This window comes from Balaenoptera musculus, chromosome 16, assembly GCF_009873245.2.
Source record: "Balaenoptera musculus isolate JJ_BM4_2016_0621 chromosome 16, mBalMus1.pri.v3, whole genome shotgun sequence".
Classification (NCBI taxonomy): domain Eukaryota; kingdom Metazoa; phylum Chordata; class Mammalia; order Artiodactyla; family Balaenopteridae; genus Balaenoptera; species Balaenoptera musculus.
This window is the reverse complement of record NC_045800.1, coordinates 42,013,544-42,032,057: the sequence shown is the minus strand read 5'-3', so window position 1 is coordinate 42,032,057 and position 18,514 is coordinate 42,013,544. Positions and strand designations below refer to the sequence as shown.

The 18,514-nt window shown below is 35.7% G+C and overlaps 1 protein-coding gene across 17 annotated transcripts in view; it reads left to right on the top strand.

Moving 5' to 3' along the window:
• Nucleotides 1-18,514, top strand: part of PCDH15 (protocadherin related 15) — a 747,310-nt gene that overhangs the window by 699,660 nt on the left and 29,136 nt on the right. For all 17 annotated transcript variants that reach the window (XM_036828599.1, XM_036828600.1, XM_036828598.1 and 14 more), the window contains one exon: nt 5,987-6,163. In XM_036828599.1, coding sequence (XP_036684494.1) covers nt 5,987-6,163 — 177 coding nt within the window. The remainder of the gene's footprint in view (nt 1-5,986; nt 6,164-18,514) is intronic.

Below are 18,514 nucleotides of genomic sequence, written 5' to 3'. Positions count from 1 at the left end.
ACTTTTTCTTAAGATTCCACTGTATATTGATTTAGTGAAGAGTCATATATGCTGATGTGTTTGCTTTCAATAGGTTTATTTCATATTTTAATGGCCATATTCACCATTGATTAACAAATTTCTGAATGTTTATCAGAACTGTACCAGTTTCCATTGTGAGAAATAAAAAAGTATTGAAGGATGATAAATAAGCTTTCTCAGTTAATATTTGCCATCTGATATATATGATATAGAAAAATTTAAATACATAATTGTATCCCTCTTCCATTTTTCTCAGCAACATATATTTTAAAAAAAAGTTTAGCTGTTATATTTAGATGGTGTATTTTGTCAGATTCAGTATTTTTTCTCCTTTTTTTTTTTTTGCTTTTTTTCAGAAACAATGAAAACAAAGCAAATAAAAAACAAACAATGCTATTTATAGTTCCATTGAGGATATTTTAATTTTACTTTTATTTAAAAATAAAGTTTGATGTATTTGAGCAATTGCTGTTGTTTGCAAGAGAGATAAGTAGAATCTTTCTTAACTGAAAATAAATATAGTTTAATGGAAGACCAATTTAAAAAACCCTATTTTGTTTTAGTTTTAGAGCAGATAGAGACATTTTTACATTGTCTCTGTTTGCCCTGTAAGAAAAATACAAACATTAAAAAATAAAGCGGAGTTGGAGCAAGTATTCACTTAAGAAAACAGCAAGCTTAAAGAACAGACTGAGTTAGATTATGGAAAATAAAAATACATTTAATTCATAAGAGAATTATAATGAAGGTATCAGTATATTGGCTGTAATATTTTTACTTTAACTCATGATTTTTGCTATATATTTTAGAAAAGCTTTAATAAATATTTTAAAACATACAATAGAGGAAAACATTAATCTATACAGTTATATTCTATGCTGTGACTTGAGGGAAAGTGGTTATTCATATTCCAAAGGTAAAATCCATTAACAAAACAGTGAAAAATGGCATTTTCCAGCCCCTTATTATCTTTTTATCAAAAAAAATTTGGACACACAGAGAAATTGAAGAGGGAAGCAGAAAAGGTAAAGTGTTATAATCTCTGTTTTACTTTTCCCAAATATCGTATCATTCAGTTCAATTTATTTTTCAGAGCTTTTGCTTGCATCAAAGAGAAAATAACTAGAAAGCAGCTGCAAGATAAAAATAGGATCATGATATATGGTTCCATTAAAACATTTGAATCACAGCTGCTTTATAAATATTTCCAAAATACATAGCGGGAGTTTATTCCTTTCAAAATGCTTCTTTCTCTCATATTCTTTTATGTTTTATGGTCCAGAAGTTTTGTCAAATAGAATGGCTTATTATCTTTTATAATTAGTCCCAATCCATGATACAAGGTAAAAATATCATTTTCTTGTGCAGCCACTCAATTCATATACCTGATCAGCAATGGCCAGTGCCTCTATTCTCTTAATCATATTTATACTTCTCCTCTTAACTTTCCCCAACTTCTACACAATTTACCTTTCTGTGCTGCTGTTTTTTTAACTTGAGAAATAAATTCAACCACATGTTTATATAAGAAAATTCCATTTGTGTCAGCAGTAACACAAATGGTATTTTAGATACTTTCACTTATGTCTAAGTTGTAATGGAGGCTACATTTAATTTTTTTTTTAATGTTTGACATGATTCAAGGAGAACTTAAGGCAGCTTGTAATGATTTGTACAATGAAACAAGGTAAAATACATTTAACATGAGTCAGAAAAATATGGCAAACAATAGAAAGACATTACAGAAGGAGTCAAAGTGAGACTAGTAATAAAGATGCTACAGTGTCCTGCAGAGTCACTAGAAAGTAGGAAACAAAAACTTGGTTTTCATCATTTTAAGGCCAAAGTAAAAAAAAAGCAAGCAAACAAACAAACAGAAGAAGAAGAAGAAAAAAGAATCAGTTAAAAAATTCAAAAAACGAAACCACTTCTGGTGGAAAGGCATAACTATTTCTGAGTGAAATGCCGGATTGGAGGGAAATGTTTTTATCCTGTGGGACATCATGGAGAGGATATCTCCTTATGTCATGAACAAAATGTTCCATGGAAGCTGGAACATTGCTGAGGATATGGTCTGGGTAGAGTCTCTACCAGTCTGTATTAACAGAGGAAATAAGTTCACAATATTAGGAAAGCCTGTACTGTGCTGCATATCTCTCCAGCCATCTGCAGTGCCTGTTGATTCTTTTAGCCAGGCTTTTGAAAAAATATTGGCAAGTACCTGGAGTGCAGCTTCCTATGCTGCTAGGTAAATATGAAGCATTTGTTTCAACAAAAGGCTAAGTAGGGTTTACAATCATGAAATCTGAGGAGTTTCTACAACCACCACAACAAATAGCTAATATTTGTGGCACTCGTTTTATTTGTTGGGTTTTGTGCACTTAATGGGTGCCATCTAATTAACTTCTCACAGAGACCTTTGAGGTAGATATGATTACTTTCCCCATTGTACAGAAGAGTTCCCTAAAACTCTGAGAGGCTGAGAAATTTCCACAGAGACACAGATAGCCAGTGGTGGAAATTTAATTAGAATCTACATCTATGGGCCAGCGGCAGGCTGGGTTCCTAACCACTCCCTCTTTACAATGCTTCTTAGAAGGCAAACCTCACTAAAAACCCAATCCATTTTTTTCTTGGGAATGAGCTGCTCTAGCACACAAGGCCAGAAACTCTCATCAAATGGTAATTTTATCTTGGCTCATTCACACAAATAGGTAATTGAGAAGATGGCTGATGTAATAATTTTAGTGTGAAAATATAAAAGTTAAATCGGCCGTAAGCAAATACTTGTTTTAGTTATAAAACTATTTCAGTAAAGCCTCTACACTTATTTTTTTATAAAGCAATTTCTGGTTAAAACTAATTGAAAATGTACATATAGGTAACTGGATAAGTGATGTTGTAAGTTAAAATTTAGGGGAATCAACCAAAAATAACTTGGTTTGGTAATAAATTAGTTAATGAGCCAGTTGTTTATTTGTACCGTTAGTTTGTGATTTAAAAAAAAAAAGCATTTTGGGGCTTCCCTGGTGGTGCAGTGGTTAAGCATCCGCCTGCCAATGCAGGGGACATGGGTTCGAGCCCTGGTCTGGGAAGATCCCACATGTCGTGGAGCAACTAAGCCTGTGTGCCATAACTACTGAAGCCCGCGTCCCTAGAGAAAGCCCACACGCAGCAACAAAGACCCAACGCAGCCAAAGATCAATAAATAAATACATTTATTAAAAAAAAACTTAGAATCCTTAAACAAAATGCTATCATTTAAAAAAAAAAAGCGTATTGTGTTTGCATAAAAAAAAGTTTTAGTTAAATATGCCTTTCAACATTTATTGCAAGAAAGCTATTTACATTACTAATTTTAGTTTAAATTAGAAACTAGTTTAAATTTTATTTAATTAGTTATCACGTGGTAGCACAGTAAAACGTTCTACATACATATATTTATATATAAACATATATGTATATATGTATATGTATAATGAAATATGTTAATTATATTAACATATTTCCTCAGTTTAGAGTTTTTGAAACTGTCTAAAGATCACATAATAATATATTACTAAATACTATCAGTATGTTACAGATCTTTTAAACTGAAGTAGAACAATAAACCCTAAATGAAAATTTAATTTTTATTTAATTATTGTAATTATTATACCAATTCATTTGCACTGTATTTGCTTTTTTAGAAGATCAGACAGTTCTTTGTTTTGAGAAATTTTGCCATAATTGAATACTATACTGCCATATATTTGGTTATACTACTTATATTTTCAGTTGACATATTGCTTCTAGGAATTTAGATTCAGGGCACTATTAACATTATATAAACGTCATCACAGACATCTCCCTTGATACAGCGTATGTGTGTGACACAGATATTACAGATTGATAAATATTATAGATCCCTCTCTCTCACGCGTGCGCTCTATGTATGTGTGTATGTATACAAATATATATATTATAAATTATAGAACTTCTTTTATTAATTAAAGTGTTTAAACAAAATATTGTGACCTAGTAGCATGCAAATACTTTAGGCTGGTAGACTGGAGAGACATGTTTGCTCTTGATGTAATTATCAGTACATGTTGTAAATCCACATGACATTTGATCCCAAAATGTATGTGTGAATTGGCTTTGTATATTAATAAATTAATTAAAAAATTAATAATAATTAATAAATTAAAGTGAAATAAACATAAGGGCAATTTAAATATTGGCATTAGTTTATATGAACCAATTCAAAGTAAGTAGCTAGAGAGTTATATTTTTAAAAAATATGAGTTAAAAAAATTTTTGGAAGCAACCATGTACCTATGTACATATGAAGATCAAGGGCTAAAAATCCATTCTTAGTGAATATCATATATATATGTAATATATATATATGTATACATGTAATGTATATACATATATATTGTAATGGAGACAGAGATAGACATTGTAGAAATGCTTAGGTATATGGACATAGATGAGAAGTGGAAAGATTGATTTTTACAAAATGTGTTCATATTTTAAAACAATTAAATTTAGTTTTACATGCATCTATTAGAAAAAGGTAAAAAAAAGGAATTCAAATATGAACACATTCTGCTTTATCATAACAGATATCTCATCCCAAAATATCTCTAAATGTTTAAGGAAAAAAAAATGTTCATGAGAGAAAAGGAAAAGAATGAGTAGTACTTAAGTAAGAGAAACTTCAACTATGCTCCTCTATACCAGTTTAAAAGTAAACAAGAAAACACTTCATTTACGTTGGCGTGTCCCCTGGTGTGCACACCATAGACTTGTGCTCAGGGGTACAGCCATTTCCTCCAAAGTTTCATATCCTCCAAAGTTTCATATCCTGTTTGTTCTTTAAACAAAGGCAAGCCAAGCACATACCAGACTCTGAAGGCAATTTTTTTTTTTTTAATAGAGCAGAAAGCAGGTCAGTTTTGGCATCTAAAGTAAAAGTTATTTCCTGTTGTATCAAAGGTCTTTAGAATATATTACTCCTCCCTCCCCCTAAATGCCACACAGCTTGAACTCCAAAAGGAACATTGAATCTATAGATAAATTTTGAAATATTTGCCATGCATAGTTATTAAAATTAATTCATTTACATATAAATGTCTATAAATATTTAATAGTATGCAGTCTAATGTTAATCTTCAAGGATTAATAATATAAAGTTTTTAATAAGGAAAAGAACATTAAGGAAACTGCCACTTGTGGCAGTACAGATAACAAATACTTATTTGGCAATAATTTGTACTTTTAATTAAAATCAAGTTATCTAATTAGAAACAAATTGTACCTTACAGAAAATTATCTATGGTTTATCATTATTTCTTTCTTTTCTGTTGAACATTACTGATTCTATACTAAATGATGTATCTTTTAGTTGTTTGTATTCTCCTAAATAGCTTCTGAGATTTGCATGCAATATTTTTATCTTAACCTGGTAAACCTGACAAAGCAAAATATCTCTACATTCTCACTGCTATAATGCTCTAAGGGTCTTTACACTCTTAGGAAAAAAGGTATCCTACTGTTGCACCTTGACATATCACAAAATCTGGTGGAAGGTGTAATTTATAACACCAGCCATATGAACTCAAAGAGTTCTAAGACCCCATGGCTCCCATAAAGCATAGACAGTTTTATTTGTACAACATAGTTGGCATTTCTCATGAGTCATGTGAAAGCTCAAATAGTATCATAAATTTTAAAAGTCTAGACTTAAATAGGACATGGTTGATGACCTCTTTCTACCTTATTCAGCTTCTAGCATCATTGGGAGTTAAACACTCTAAATATATAGAGAACTTTTTTCAAGAGTTCATATTCAGTAAACATTAACAAAAACCAGGCTGTCATCATTTTTCATTTACTAAATGTCATTTCAGGTTGAAGGTGATTTTTTTCCTCAGCGAGCCTGTCAGAATGTCATGTTTGTGCTTTGTTTGATTTACAGGATTTTGGATCGCTATGTTCAGGAGCAAATTCCTGGTGCCAAGGTTGTGGTAGAGTCCATTGGAGCTCGCCGGCATGGCGATGCCTTTTCTCTAGAAGATTACACAAAGTGTGACTTGACTGTCTATGCAATCGACCCCCAAACCAACAGAGCCATCGACAGAAATGAGCTTTTTAAGTGAGTATTTTTATTGTCTGTAACAGCTTTATGGTTACAGTATCACCCATAGATAATCCTGATTTAAGGCTATAAGTAAATAGTTTAAAACCCATCAAATTTTTCTTGAAAGTGAAGTGTAATCAAAACAAAACAAAACAAAATCTAAGAAACAATACCTAGGGTGCTCACGCCTAGAATTTTTAAGTCTAAGTATGAGATAAAGTGACTTCGGGAGATCTGTTCTCCTTGACATTTCTGAGGATCCATTATGCTTAAGAGCAAGAAGCAGTTCACCGAGATCACCTTGCATCGGCTTCCACTCTTGCTCCAAGCCCCTGCTCTTTGAGAGGAAAGCACAGATCCCTTCTTAAAGTGGCAAGTTGCCTGCAATGATGTCAGTAGGCTTGAATTTTAAGAACAAGCCTAGCTTTCTTCAAGGTCTTATTGAATAGGCAAAAATTAACATCTGATTTTTCCCTTGACTTGCGGGTAGAGAGCAGAGGGGATAATCACTTCCACCTAAGTCCATGTGACATTTCTTCCAGGTATGAATTTGAATATTTGAGTTTTAAATCCTAAAAATAAGGAATATACACAATCTTAAACAAAACCCTGCTACATATTCTCCTTTGGAAATTTTTCTAGAACAGCTTTAGTTGTTGTTGTTAGTTTCTCCTTTACTCTAGTGACATCTAGTGTCCAAAAGATTATTGGCATGTAATTCTTACCTAAAAACATGTTTTGTAGTAAAAATACATATTGATATATAATCATATGTATATATTCTAAATATTCAGAGATGTGTGTATATATACATACATAATCTCCAAAATCCATTATTTCAGAATTTAGTCTTTCTTTGTCTCTATATATAATAAACATCATGCAAATAAATATATGCATATACAGATTTACATGCATATATCCATATATGGGTACATGTTTTTATTTAGTAAACATCTATTTACCCATTTATTTATTAAAACTCATAAACTCTGAATTTAGTTTTACTTTATATCTGTTCATCAACAAAATTTCACTACTCCTATTTTAGCAGCAATGAAATAGTGATTTAGTATCAACTTAATTTCTTAAAAATCCAGTTATTAAGTATTAATAATTAAGTATGTATAATCAATTTATATATAATAGATATTTGGGCCATATGCAAGAGAGTATACTAATCACTATGAAGAAATACAGATGACTGAAGCAATGGCTTCTTCTCAGGTTTTAGACTCACCATCCAAATGAAGGAGCATTTAGGTCTACTAAGACAATAATTGCTTACTTTATTAATTTAAAAACTTATTTAGAAATATACTTTAAAAGTAATATTTATATTCTTTCTATTAATTGTCATTATTAACATTTATTTAAATCTACCTGCATTGTTTTTTAAAATGTATTTATTTAATTTATTTATTTTTGGCTGTGTTGCGTCTTCGTTGCTGCGCGCGGGCTTTCTCTAATTGTGTTGACAGGCTTCTCATTGCGGGGGCTTCTCTTGTTGTGGAGCATGGGCTCTAGGCGCATAGGCTTCAGTAGTTGTGGCATGCAGGCTCAGTAGTTGTGGCTCACAGGCTCTAGAGTGCAGGCTCAGTAGTTGTGGCACACGGGCTCAGTAGTTGTGGCTCACAGGCTCTAGAGTGCAGGCTCAGTAGTTGTGGCACACGGCTTAGTTGCTCTGCGGTATGTGGGATCTTCCTGGACCAGGACTCGAACCCATGTCCCGTGCATTGGCAGGCGGATTCTTAACCACTGCACCACCAGAGAAGCCCTGGATTCTTTTTTATATACACTGGTTTTATTTTAAAATATGATGATAGATTGTTCAAATTTAAGGTGCTTTCCTAAATTTAAAAATATCTATTTTCTTTAGGCTGACAGCCTGGCTCTAAAGAGTAAAATAATGATGATTATAATTTGAATTGTACTTGTAAATATTTTAGAGATAAAAGATTTGGAAACTGAAGCCAATTTGGTTTCAGCTGACACTGTGAAGTACAAGATAAACGTTCTTCGTTCTATCAAGTTTTCCAAAACCTAGATTATATTGTGAAAGGTAGAGTTCTAAATTCAACTGAATAACTATTATAGCCAAGAAGAAAGGAAGAAAATATAGAATAACTATAAATTTTAAAAAATTACATTGAGAAGAGGATGGAATAGCCATGAAGTATTAAAATTTTTGCCTTAGCGGTCTTCACCTTGAACTGTTAGCTGAGAACCACTGGTCTAATTTAAACCCTAGAATTGTTCTTTGAAATATTTTGTAATGAAATTAGATATATTTCAAAATGCAAGGTTGATATGCATAGATATTATTATCAGATATTATTACCTATTCTGAAGTTATAAAAGTTTTTGTATATTTAGTTTTAGCACTGAACAAATATACTAGAACATTGATGCCCAGACCAGTGGAAATAGGATTATCCTCTCAATTTCTCCTTATGCTAAAATCTAAGCTTCTGAGGCTGTTAGAATTATTAGGGCAAAGATTTAGAAACAAAAAACATACTTCCTCCAAGGAGTTCACTTAGATATTTAAAGATTGATTTAACTATATCAAAAAAATTTAAAAACCTTATAACTGCATAGAGAAGACTGGAATGGCTTTACAACTCATTAATTACATATTTTGTTTCACAAGGTTATGAGTATGTTGATTTTTCTTATTTTGGGATATGTGAATTGCTTAGATTTTCTACAATAAATGTATATTACTTTTATCTTCCTTTTATTCTTCTTGAGGTTCTTTGAGCATGTTTAATCTGCATTTTGGGGGGTTTTTTGTTGTTGTTTTCATTTCTGGAATATTCTTAGACAATATATATTCAAATATTTCTTATACCCTATTTTTTCTTTATCCTTTTCTGGGAATCAAATTAAAATTTGTTTTTTCTCATAGCTTTTGGATGCTTTGTTCTTATTCCTCTCCCTTCCCCCAACATTCTTATCTCTTTGTGGGTTTTTTTTCAGCTAAAAGTACTATTTTGTTTTTTTGTTTTTATTGTTTTAATTAATTTATTTATTTTTTAACATCTTTATTGGACTATAATTGCTTTACAATGTTCTGTTAGTTTCTGCTGTATCACAAAGTGAATCAGCTTATATGTATACATATCCCCTCCCTCTTGCACCTCCCTTCCACACACCCTATCCCACCCCCCTAGGTGGACACAAAGCACTGAGCTGATCCCCCTGTGCTATGCGGCTGCTTCCCACTAGCAATCTATTTTACATTTGGTAGTGTATATATCTCCATGCCACTCTCTCACTTTGTCCCAACATACACTTCTCAATCCCCATGTCCTCAAGTCCATTCTCTACATCTGCGTCTTTATTCCGGTCCTGTCCCTAGGTTCTTCAAAACCATTTTTTTTTTTTTTTAGATTCCATATATATGTATTATCATACGGTATTTGTTTTTCTCTTCCTAACTTACTTCACTCTGTATGACAGTCTCTAGGTCCATCCACCTCACTACAGATAACTCAATTTCATATCTTTTTATGGCTGAGTAATATTCCATTGTATATATGGGATACATATATACACATGTATGTATATATGTGCCACATCTTCTTTATCCATTCATCTGTCGATTGACACTTAGGTTGCTTCCATGTCCTGGCTATTGTAAATAGAGCTGCAATGAACATTGTGGTACATGACTCTTTTTAAATTATGGTTTTATCAGGCTATATGCCCAGTAGTGGGACTGCTGGCTCGTATGGTAGTTCTATTTTGTTTTTTAAGGAACCTCCATACTGTTCCCCATAGTGGCTGTATCAATTTACATTCCCACCAACAGTGCAAGAGGCTTCTCTTTTCTCCACACACTCTCCAGCATTTATGTTTGTAGATTTTTTGATGATGGACATTCTGACCAGTGTGAAGTGATACCTCATTGTAGTTTTGATTTGCATTTCTCTAATGATTAGTGATGTTAACCATCCTTTCATGTGTTTGTTGGCAATCTGTATATCTCCATTGGACAAAAGTCTATTTAGGTCTTCTGCCCATTTTTGTATTGGGTTGTTTGTTTTTTTGATATTGAGCTGCATGAGCTGCTTGTATATTTTGGAGATTAATCCTTTGTCTGTTGCTTTGTTTGCAAATATTTTCTCTCATTCTGAGGGTTGTCTTTTCGTCTTGTTTATGGTTTCCTTTGCTGTGCAAAAGCTTTTAAGTTTCATTAGGTCCCATTTGTTTATTTTTGTTTTTATTTCCATTTCTCTAGGAGGTGGGTCACAAAGGATCTTGCTGTGATTTATGTCATAGAGTGTTCTGCCTATGTTTTCCTCTAAGAGTTTGATGGTGTCTGGCCTTACACTTAGGTCTTTAATCCATTTTGAGTTTATTTTTGTGTATGGTGTATGGGAAAGTTGCAATTTCATTCTTTTCCCAGCACCACTTATTGAAGAGGCTGTCTTTTCTCCATTGTATATTCTTGCCTCCTTTATCAAAGATAAGGTGACCATATGTGCGTGGGTTTATCTCTGAGCTTTCTATCCTGTTCCATTGATCTATATTTATGATTTTGTGCAAGTACCATACTGTCTTGGTTACTGTAGCTTTGTAGTATAGTCTGAAGTCAGGGAGCCTGATTCCTCCAGCTCCGTTTTTCTTTCTCAAGATTGCTTTGGCTATTTGGAGTCTTTTGTGTTTTCATACAAATTGTGAAATTTTTTGTTCTAGTTCTGTGAAAAATGTCATTGGTAGTTTGATAGGGATTGCACTGAATCTGTAAATTGCTTTGGGGAGTATAGTCATTTTCACAATGATGATACTTCCAATCCAAGAACATGGTATATCTCTCCATCTGTTGGTATCATCTTTCATTTCTTTCAGTAGTGTCTTATAGTTTTCTGCATACAGGTCTTTTGTCTCCTTAAGTAGATTTATTCCTAGGTATTTTATTCTTTGTGTTGAAATGGTAAATGGGAGTGTTTCCTTAATTTCTGTTTCAGATTTTTCATCATTAGTGTATAGGAATGCAAAAGATTTCTGTGCATTAATCTTGCATGCTGCTACTTTACCAAATTCATTGGTTAGCTCTAGTAGTTTTCTGTTAGAGTCTTTAGGATTCTTTATGGGTAGTATCATGTCATCTGCAAACACTGACAGTTTTACTTCTTCTTTTCCAATCTGGACTCCTTTTATTTCTTTTTCTTCTCTGATTACTGTTTGTAAAACTTCCAAAATTATGTTGATAAATAGTGGTGAGAGTGGGCAACCTTGTCTTGTTCCTGATCTTAGTGGAAATGGTTTCAGTTTTTCACCATTGAGAATGATGTTGGCTGTGGGTTTGTCATACATGGCCTTTATTATGTTGAGGTAGGTTCCCTCTACGCCTATTTTCTGGAAGGTTTTTAATCATAAATGGGTGTTGAATTTTGTTGAAAGCTTTTTCTGCATCTATTGAGATGATCATATGATTTTTATCCTTCAGTTTGTTAATATGGTGTATCACATTGATTGATTTGTGTATATTGAAGAATCCTTGCATTCCTGGTATAAAACCCACTTGATCATGGTGTATGATCCTTTTAATGTGCTGTTGGATGCTGTTTGCTAGCATTTTGTTGAGGATTTTTGCATCTATGCTCATCAGTGACATTGGCCTGTAGTTTTCTTTTTTTGTGACATCTTTGTCTGGTTTTGGTATCAGGGTGATGGTGGCCTCGTAGAATGAGTTTGGGGGTGTTCCTCCCTCTGCTCTATTTTGGAAGAGTTTGAGAAGAATAGGTGTTAGCTCTTCTCTAAATGTTTGATTGAATTCACCTGTGAAGCCATCTGGTCCTGGGCTTGTGTCTGTTGGAAGATTTTTAATCACAGTCTCAATCTCGTTACTTGTGGTTGGTCTGTTTATATTTTCTATTTCTTCCTCGTTCAGTCTCGGAAGTTTGTGCCTTTCTAAGAATTTGTCCATTTCTTCCAGGTTGTCCATTTTATTAGCATATAGTTGCTTGTAATAATCTCTCATGATCCTTTGTATTTCTGCAGTGTTAGTTGTTACTTCTCCCTTTTCATTGTTAATTCTATTGATTTGAGTCTTTTCCCTTTTTTTCTTAATGAGTCTGGCTAATGGTTTATCAATTTTATTTATCTTCTCAAAGAACCAGCTTTTAGTTTTCTTGATCTTTTCTATCGTTTGCTTCATTTCTTTTCATTTATTTCTGATCTGATCTTTATGATTTCTTTCCTTCTGCTAACTTTGGGGGGTTTTTGTTCTTGTTTCTCTAATTGCTTTAGGTGTAAGTTTAGGTTGTTTATTTGAGATTTTTCTTGCTTCTTGAGGTAGGATTCTATTGCTATAAACTTCCCTCTTAGAACTGCTTTTGCTGCATCCCATAGGTTTTGGGTCATCATGTTTTCATTTTCATTTGTTTCTAGGTATTTTTTGATTTCCTCTTTGATTTCTTCAGTGATCTCTTGGTCATTTAGTAGTGTATTATTTAGCCTCCATGTGTTTGTAGTTTTTACAGATTTTTACCTGTAATTGATATCTAGTCTCATAGTGTTGTGGTCAGAAAAGATACTTGATATGATTTCAATTTTCTTAAATTAACTGAGGCTTGATTTATGACCCAAGATATGATCTATCCTATAGAATGTTCCATGAGCAGTTGAAATATTCTGTTGTTTTTGGATGGAATGTCCTATAAATATCAATTGAGTCTATCTTGTTTAATGTATCATTTAAAGCTTGTGTTTCCTTATTTATTTTCATTTTGGATGATCTGTCCATTGGTGAAAGTGGGGTGTTAAAGTCCCCTGCTATTATTGTGTTACTGTTGATTTCCTCTTTTATGGCTGTTAGCATTTGCCTTATGTATTAAGGTGCTCCTATGTTGGGTTCATAAATATTTACAATTGTTATATGTTCTTCTTGGACTGATTCCTTGGTCATTATGTAGTGTCCTTCTTTGTCTCTTGTAATAGTCTTTATTTTAAAGTCTATTTTGTCTGATATGAGAATTGCTACTCCAGCTTTCTTTCTTTTTTTTTTTTTTTATTTAACCACATGTGTTTTTTTTTTTTAATTAATTTATTTATTTATTTATTTATGGCTGTGTTGGGTCTTCGTTTCTGTGCGAGGGCTTTCTCTAGTTGCGGCACGTGGGGGCCACTCTTCATCACGGTGCGCGGGCCTCTCATTATCGCGGCCTCTCTTGTTGCGGAGCACAGGCTCCAGACGCGCAGGCTCAGCAATTGTGGCTCTCGGGCCTAGTTGCTCCGTGGCATGTGGGATCTTCCCAGACCAGGGCTCGAACCCGTGTCCCTGCATTGGCAGGCAGATTCTCAACCACTGCACCACCAGGGAAGCCCCAGCTTTCTTTTGATTTCCACTTGCATGGAATATCTTTTTCCATCCCCTCACTTCCAGTCTGTATGTGTCCTTAGGTATGAAGTGGGTCTCTTGTAGACAGCATATATATGGGTCTTGTTTTTGTATCCATTCAGCCAGTTTATGTCTTTTGGTTGGAGCATTTAATCCATTTACATTTAAGGTAGTTATCAATATGTATGTTCCTATTACCATTTTCTTAATTGTTTTGGGTTTGTTATTGTAGGTCTTTTCCTTCTCTGGTGTTTCCTGCCTAGAGAAGTTCCTTTAGCATTTGTTCTAAAGCTGGTTTGGTGGTGTTTAATTCTCTTACCTTTGCTTGTCTGTAAGGGTTTTAATTTCTCCATCAAATCTGAATGAGATCCTTGCTGAGTATAGTTATCTTGGTTGTAGGTTTTTCCTTTTCATTACTTTAAATATGTCCTGCCACTCCCTTGTGGCTTGCAGAGTTTCTGCTGAAAGATCAGCTGTTAACCTTATGGGGATTCCCTTGCATGTTATTTGTTGTTTTTCCCTTGCTGCTTTTAATATTTTTTCTTTGTATTTAATTTTTGATAGTTTAATATGTGTCTTGGCGTGTTTCTCCTTGGATTTATCCTGTATTGGACTCTATGCATTTCCTGTGCTTGACTATTTCCTTTCCATATTAGGGAAGTTTTCAACTATAATCTCTTCAAATATTTTCTCAGTCCCTTTTGTTTTTTTCTCTTTTCTGGAACCCCTATTAATTGAATGTTGGTGTGTTTAATGTTGTCCCAGAGGTTTCTGGGACTGTCCTCAATTCTTTTCATTCTTTTTTCTTTATTCTGCTCTGCGGTAGTTATTTCCACTATTTTATCTTCCGGGTCACTTATCTGTTCTTCTGCCTCAGTTATTCTGGTATTGATTGCTTCTAGAGAATTTTTAATTTTCTTTATTGCATTGTTCATCATTGTTTGCTCTTTAGTTCTTCTAGGTCCTTGTTAAACGTTTCTTGTATTTTCTCCATTCTATTTCCAACATTTTGGATCATCTTTACTCTCATTACTCTGAATTCTTTTTCAGGTAGACTGCCTATTTCCTCTTCATTTGTTTGTTATGGTGGGCTTTTACCTTGCTCCTTCATCTGCTGCATGTTTCTCTGTCTTCTCATTTTGCTTAACCTACTATGTTTGGAGTCTCCTTTTTGCAGGCTGCAGGTTCGTAGTTCCCATTGTTTTTGGTGTCTGCCCCCAGTGGGTAAGGCTGGCTCAGTGCGTTGTGTAGGCTTCCTGGTGGAGGGGACTGGTGCCTGTGTTCTGGTGGATGAGGCTGGATCTTGTGTCTCTGGTGGGCAGGACCGCATCTGGTGGTGTGTTTTGGGGTGTCTATGAACTTATTATGATGTTAGGGAGCTTCCCTGCTAATGGGTGGGGTTGTGTTCCTGTGTTGCTAGCTGATTGGCATAGGGTGTCCAGCACTGTAGCTTGCTGGTCATTGAGCGGAGCTGTGTCTTAGCGTTGAGATGGAGATCTCTGGGAGAGCTTTTGCCATTTGATATTACATGGTGCCAGGAGGTCTCTGGTGGATAAATGTCCTGAATCTGGCTCTCCTACCTCAGCGGCTCAGCCCTGACCCCCGGCCAGAGCACCAAGACCCTGTCAGACACACGACTCAGATGAAAAGGGAGAAAAAAAAAGAAAGAAGGAAATAAAATAAAATAAAAGTTATTAAAATAAAAAATATTCTTAAAAAAATAAGTAATAAAAAAAAAGAAAGAAGAGAGCAACCAAACCAAAAAACAAATTCACCAATGATAACAAGCACTAAAAACTATACTAAAAAAAAAAAAACGGATAGACAGAACCCTAGGACAAATGGTAAAAGCAAAGCTACACAGACCTAATCATACAAAGAAGCATATACATACACACTCACAAAAAGAGAAAAAGGAAAATAAAATATATTTATGTAAAAAAAAGAAGGAAGAGAGCAACCAAGTCAATAAACAAATCTACCAATGATAATAAGCTCTAAATACTAAACTAAGATAAACATAAAAACAGAAACACATTAGATGCAGAAAGGAAACCCCAAGTCTACAGTTGCTCCCAAAGTCCACTGCCTCAATTTTGGGATGATTCATTGTCCATTCAGGTAATCCACAGATGCAGGGTACATCAAGTTGATTGTGGAGATTTAATCCGCTGCTCCTGAGGCTGCTGGGAGAAATTTCCTTTTCTGTTCTTTGTTTGCACAGCTCCTGGGGTTCAGCTTTGGATTTGGCTCCGCCTCTGCGTGTAGGTCACCTGAGGGCTTCTGTTCCCCGCCCAGACAGGACGGGGTTAAAGCAGCAGCTGATTTGGGGGCTCTGGCTCACTCTGGCTGGGGGGAGGGAGGGGTATGAAATGGGGGGTGAGCCTGCGGCAGCAGATTCCAGCATAACATTGCAACAGCCTGAGAGCTCCGTGTGTTCTCCCAGGGAAGATGTCCCTGGATCACGGGACCCTGGCAGTGGTGCGCTGCACAGGCTCCCAGGACGGGAGGTGTGGTTAGTGACCTGTGCTCGCACACAGGCTTCTTGGTGGCTGTACCAGCAGCCTTATCATCTCATGCCCATCTCTGGGGTCCACACTGATAGCTGCAGCTTGCCCCCATCTCTGGAGCTCATTTAGGCGGTGCTCTGAATCCCCCCTCCTCGTGCACCCAGAAACAATGGTTCCTTGCCTCTTAGGGAGTTCCAGACTTTTTCCCGGACTCCCTCCCAGCTTGCTGTGGCGCACTAGCCCCCTTTAGGCTGTGTTCACACAGCCAACCCCAGTCCTCTCCCTGGGGTCTGACCTCCGAAGCCGAGCCTCAGCTCCCAGCCCACACCCGCCCCGGGCGGGTGAGCAGACAAGCCTCTCAGGCTGGTGAGTGCTGGTTGGCACCCATCCTCTGTGCAGGAATCTCTCCACTTTGCCCTCTGCACCGTTGTTGCTGCGCTCTCCTCTGTGGCTCTGAAGCTTCGCTCCCCGCCACCCCCCATCTCCGCCAGTGAAGGGCCTTCCTAGTTTTTGGAAACTTTTCCTCCTTCACAGCTCCCTCCCAGAGGTGCAGGTCCCATACGTATTCTTTTGTCTCTGTTTTTCTTTTGCCCTACCCAGGTACCTGGGGATTTTCTTGCCTTTTGGGAAGTCTGAGGTCTTCTGCCAACGTTCAGTAGGTGTTCTGTAGGAGTTGTTCCACATGTAGATATATTTTTGATGTATTTGTGGGGAGGAAGGTGATCTCCACATCTTACTCCTCTGCCATGTTGAAGGTCCCTCCCTCTTTGTGTTTTAGTTTGAATAATTTCTGCTGCCCTGTTTTCAGGTTCACTGACTCATCTATGTTAGCCTACTGATAAGCTCATTGAAGGAATTCTTCATCTTCATATCTTTTTAAAAAATTCTTGCATTTCCATTTGGTTCTTACAGTTTCTACCCCTTTACTGAGTTTCTCCATCATTTCAGACATGTTTTCTGCCTTACTACTAGATTCTGTAAAATATTAATCAGAGTTGTATCAAAGTCCCTATGTGACGGTTCCAATATCTGGGTTACCTCTGTGTCTGGTCTATTGCTTTCTTTATCTTTCAGCAGTCCCTGAATGCCTGTGACACAGAAAGGGTTTCTCTCCATTCTCTTAACTCTCCCAATGTAGTAAACAGCTCTTGCTTGTTGCTTGGTTCTACTCTAAAGGTGGGAATGGGACAATGAGAGGTTGGGGTATTCTGTTTTCCTTGTCTAGCTGGTGTGCCTAGGATTTGGGGTGGGGCTTTCTCAGCTTTTCTTCCATGCCTTCCCATGGCATCCATACTCTACTTCATATTTGTGGAGGTTCTTGGGTGTAAGAGAGTTCCCTGCCCCTCCCCAACCAGTAGTAGACCTCTACTTTGCAGGGTCTTAGGCCCAAGAGAGCTCCTTCTCCTCCCCCAGATGGGGTGGATTTTGCTCATAGCTCTTCTCCAGAAGCAGTGGACCTTTACTTGAGCCTTAGGGATGGGAGTACTTCCTCCCTCTCTCTCTATATGGCTCTTGCTTTATGGAGATACAGGTCCAGAAAATTGCAGAGCACCCCAGCCTTAGCTGATTACTTCCTATATCCCTGCACTATGAAGAGGATTTCTCTGGTCTCCTGCCCTGTACCCAGTCTATCTTATGGTGGGCCATAGAAAAGGGTTTGTGAGTGAGTGCAAACCCCCACTTGTGTTTGTGGGTCACTTATTCTATCTAACCTTACATGCTGATACACACTTAGCTTTTAAGCATTTATTAAAAATTTAGCTGGTTTGTTTTATTTGAATTTATGGTACCTACTTTTAGTTTGTTCTGAGAAACGTGAAACAATACATGGTCTCATCCCACTGTTGGAGGAAATTGTCACTCTTTGGAATTTGGTTTTATGCTTGCAAAAAAATTTATGATTTTAATGTTATATGACTTTCCCATCATTAGGGTGGGTGCCACAATCTCTTGCGGCTTTCTGCCTTCTGAGCAGAAACAGACCATACTATTTTAAAGCAAAACTTAATTAAATTTAAAAATAAGCAAATACAATTTTAGCTTGTACACTTAATAGTCCAGTCTGCTTAAAATTAGTCTGTCCAGATAGTAAATGAGAGATAAAGAAGAAGGTAGAGAAAGCTGGTATATTTTAGAAACTGCATTTAAAAGTACAATGTTAAAAAAAATACTTTAAAATGAATCTAACTACCAACCTCTGATAAAACTTCTTTCAACTTCCTAAGTACAGAAAAAAAATTCAAAATACTGAAAATTCAAGTAATTAGAAAACTAAATGTTAGAATCTAGTTAAAATAATTGTGGAACTGTATAGAGGAAATAGTGGTCCACCCTTGATTTCTTTTATTAAGGGAACAACCTTATCCAAGTGGAATGGATGTGGGCAGATATGTTAACCATTGCCCATTCTGTAAACCTATTTATTTCAGAGACCCACATTATTTACTGACAAAGGAAATAGGCAGTTGCCCCTCCACTGTTTAGGTGTGTGCTTTTCTTTTTTTA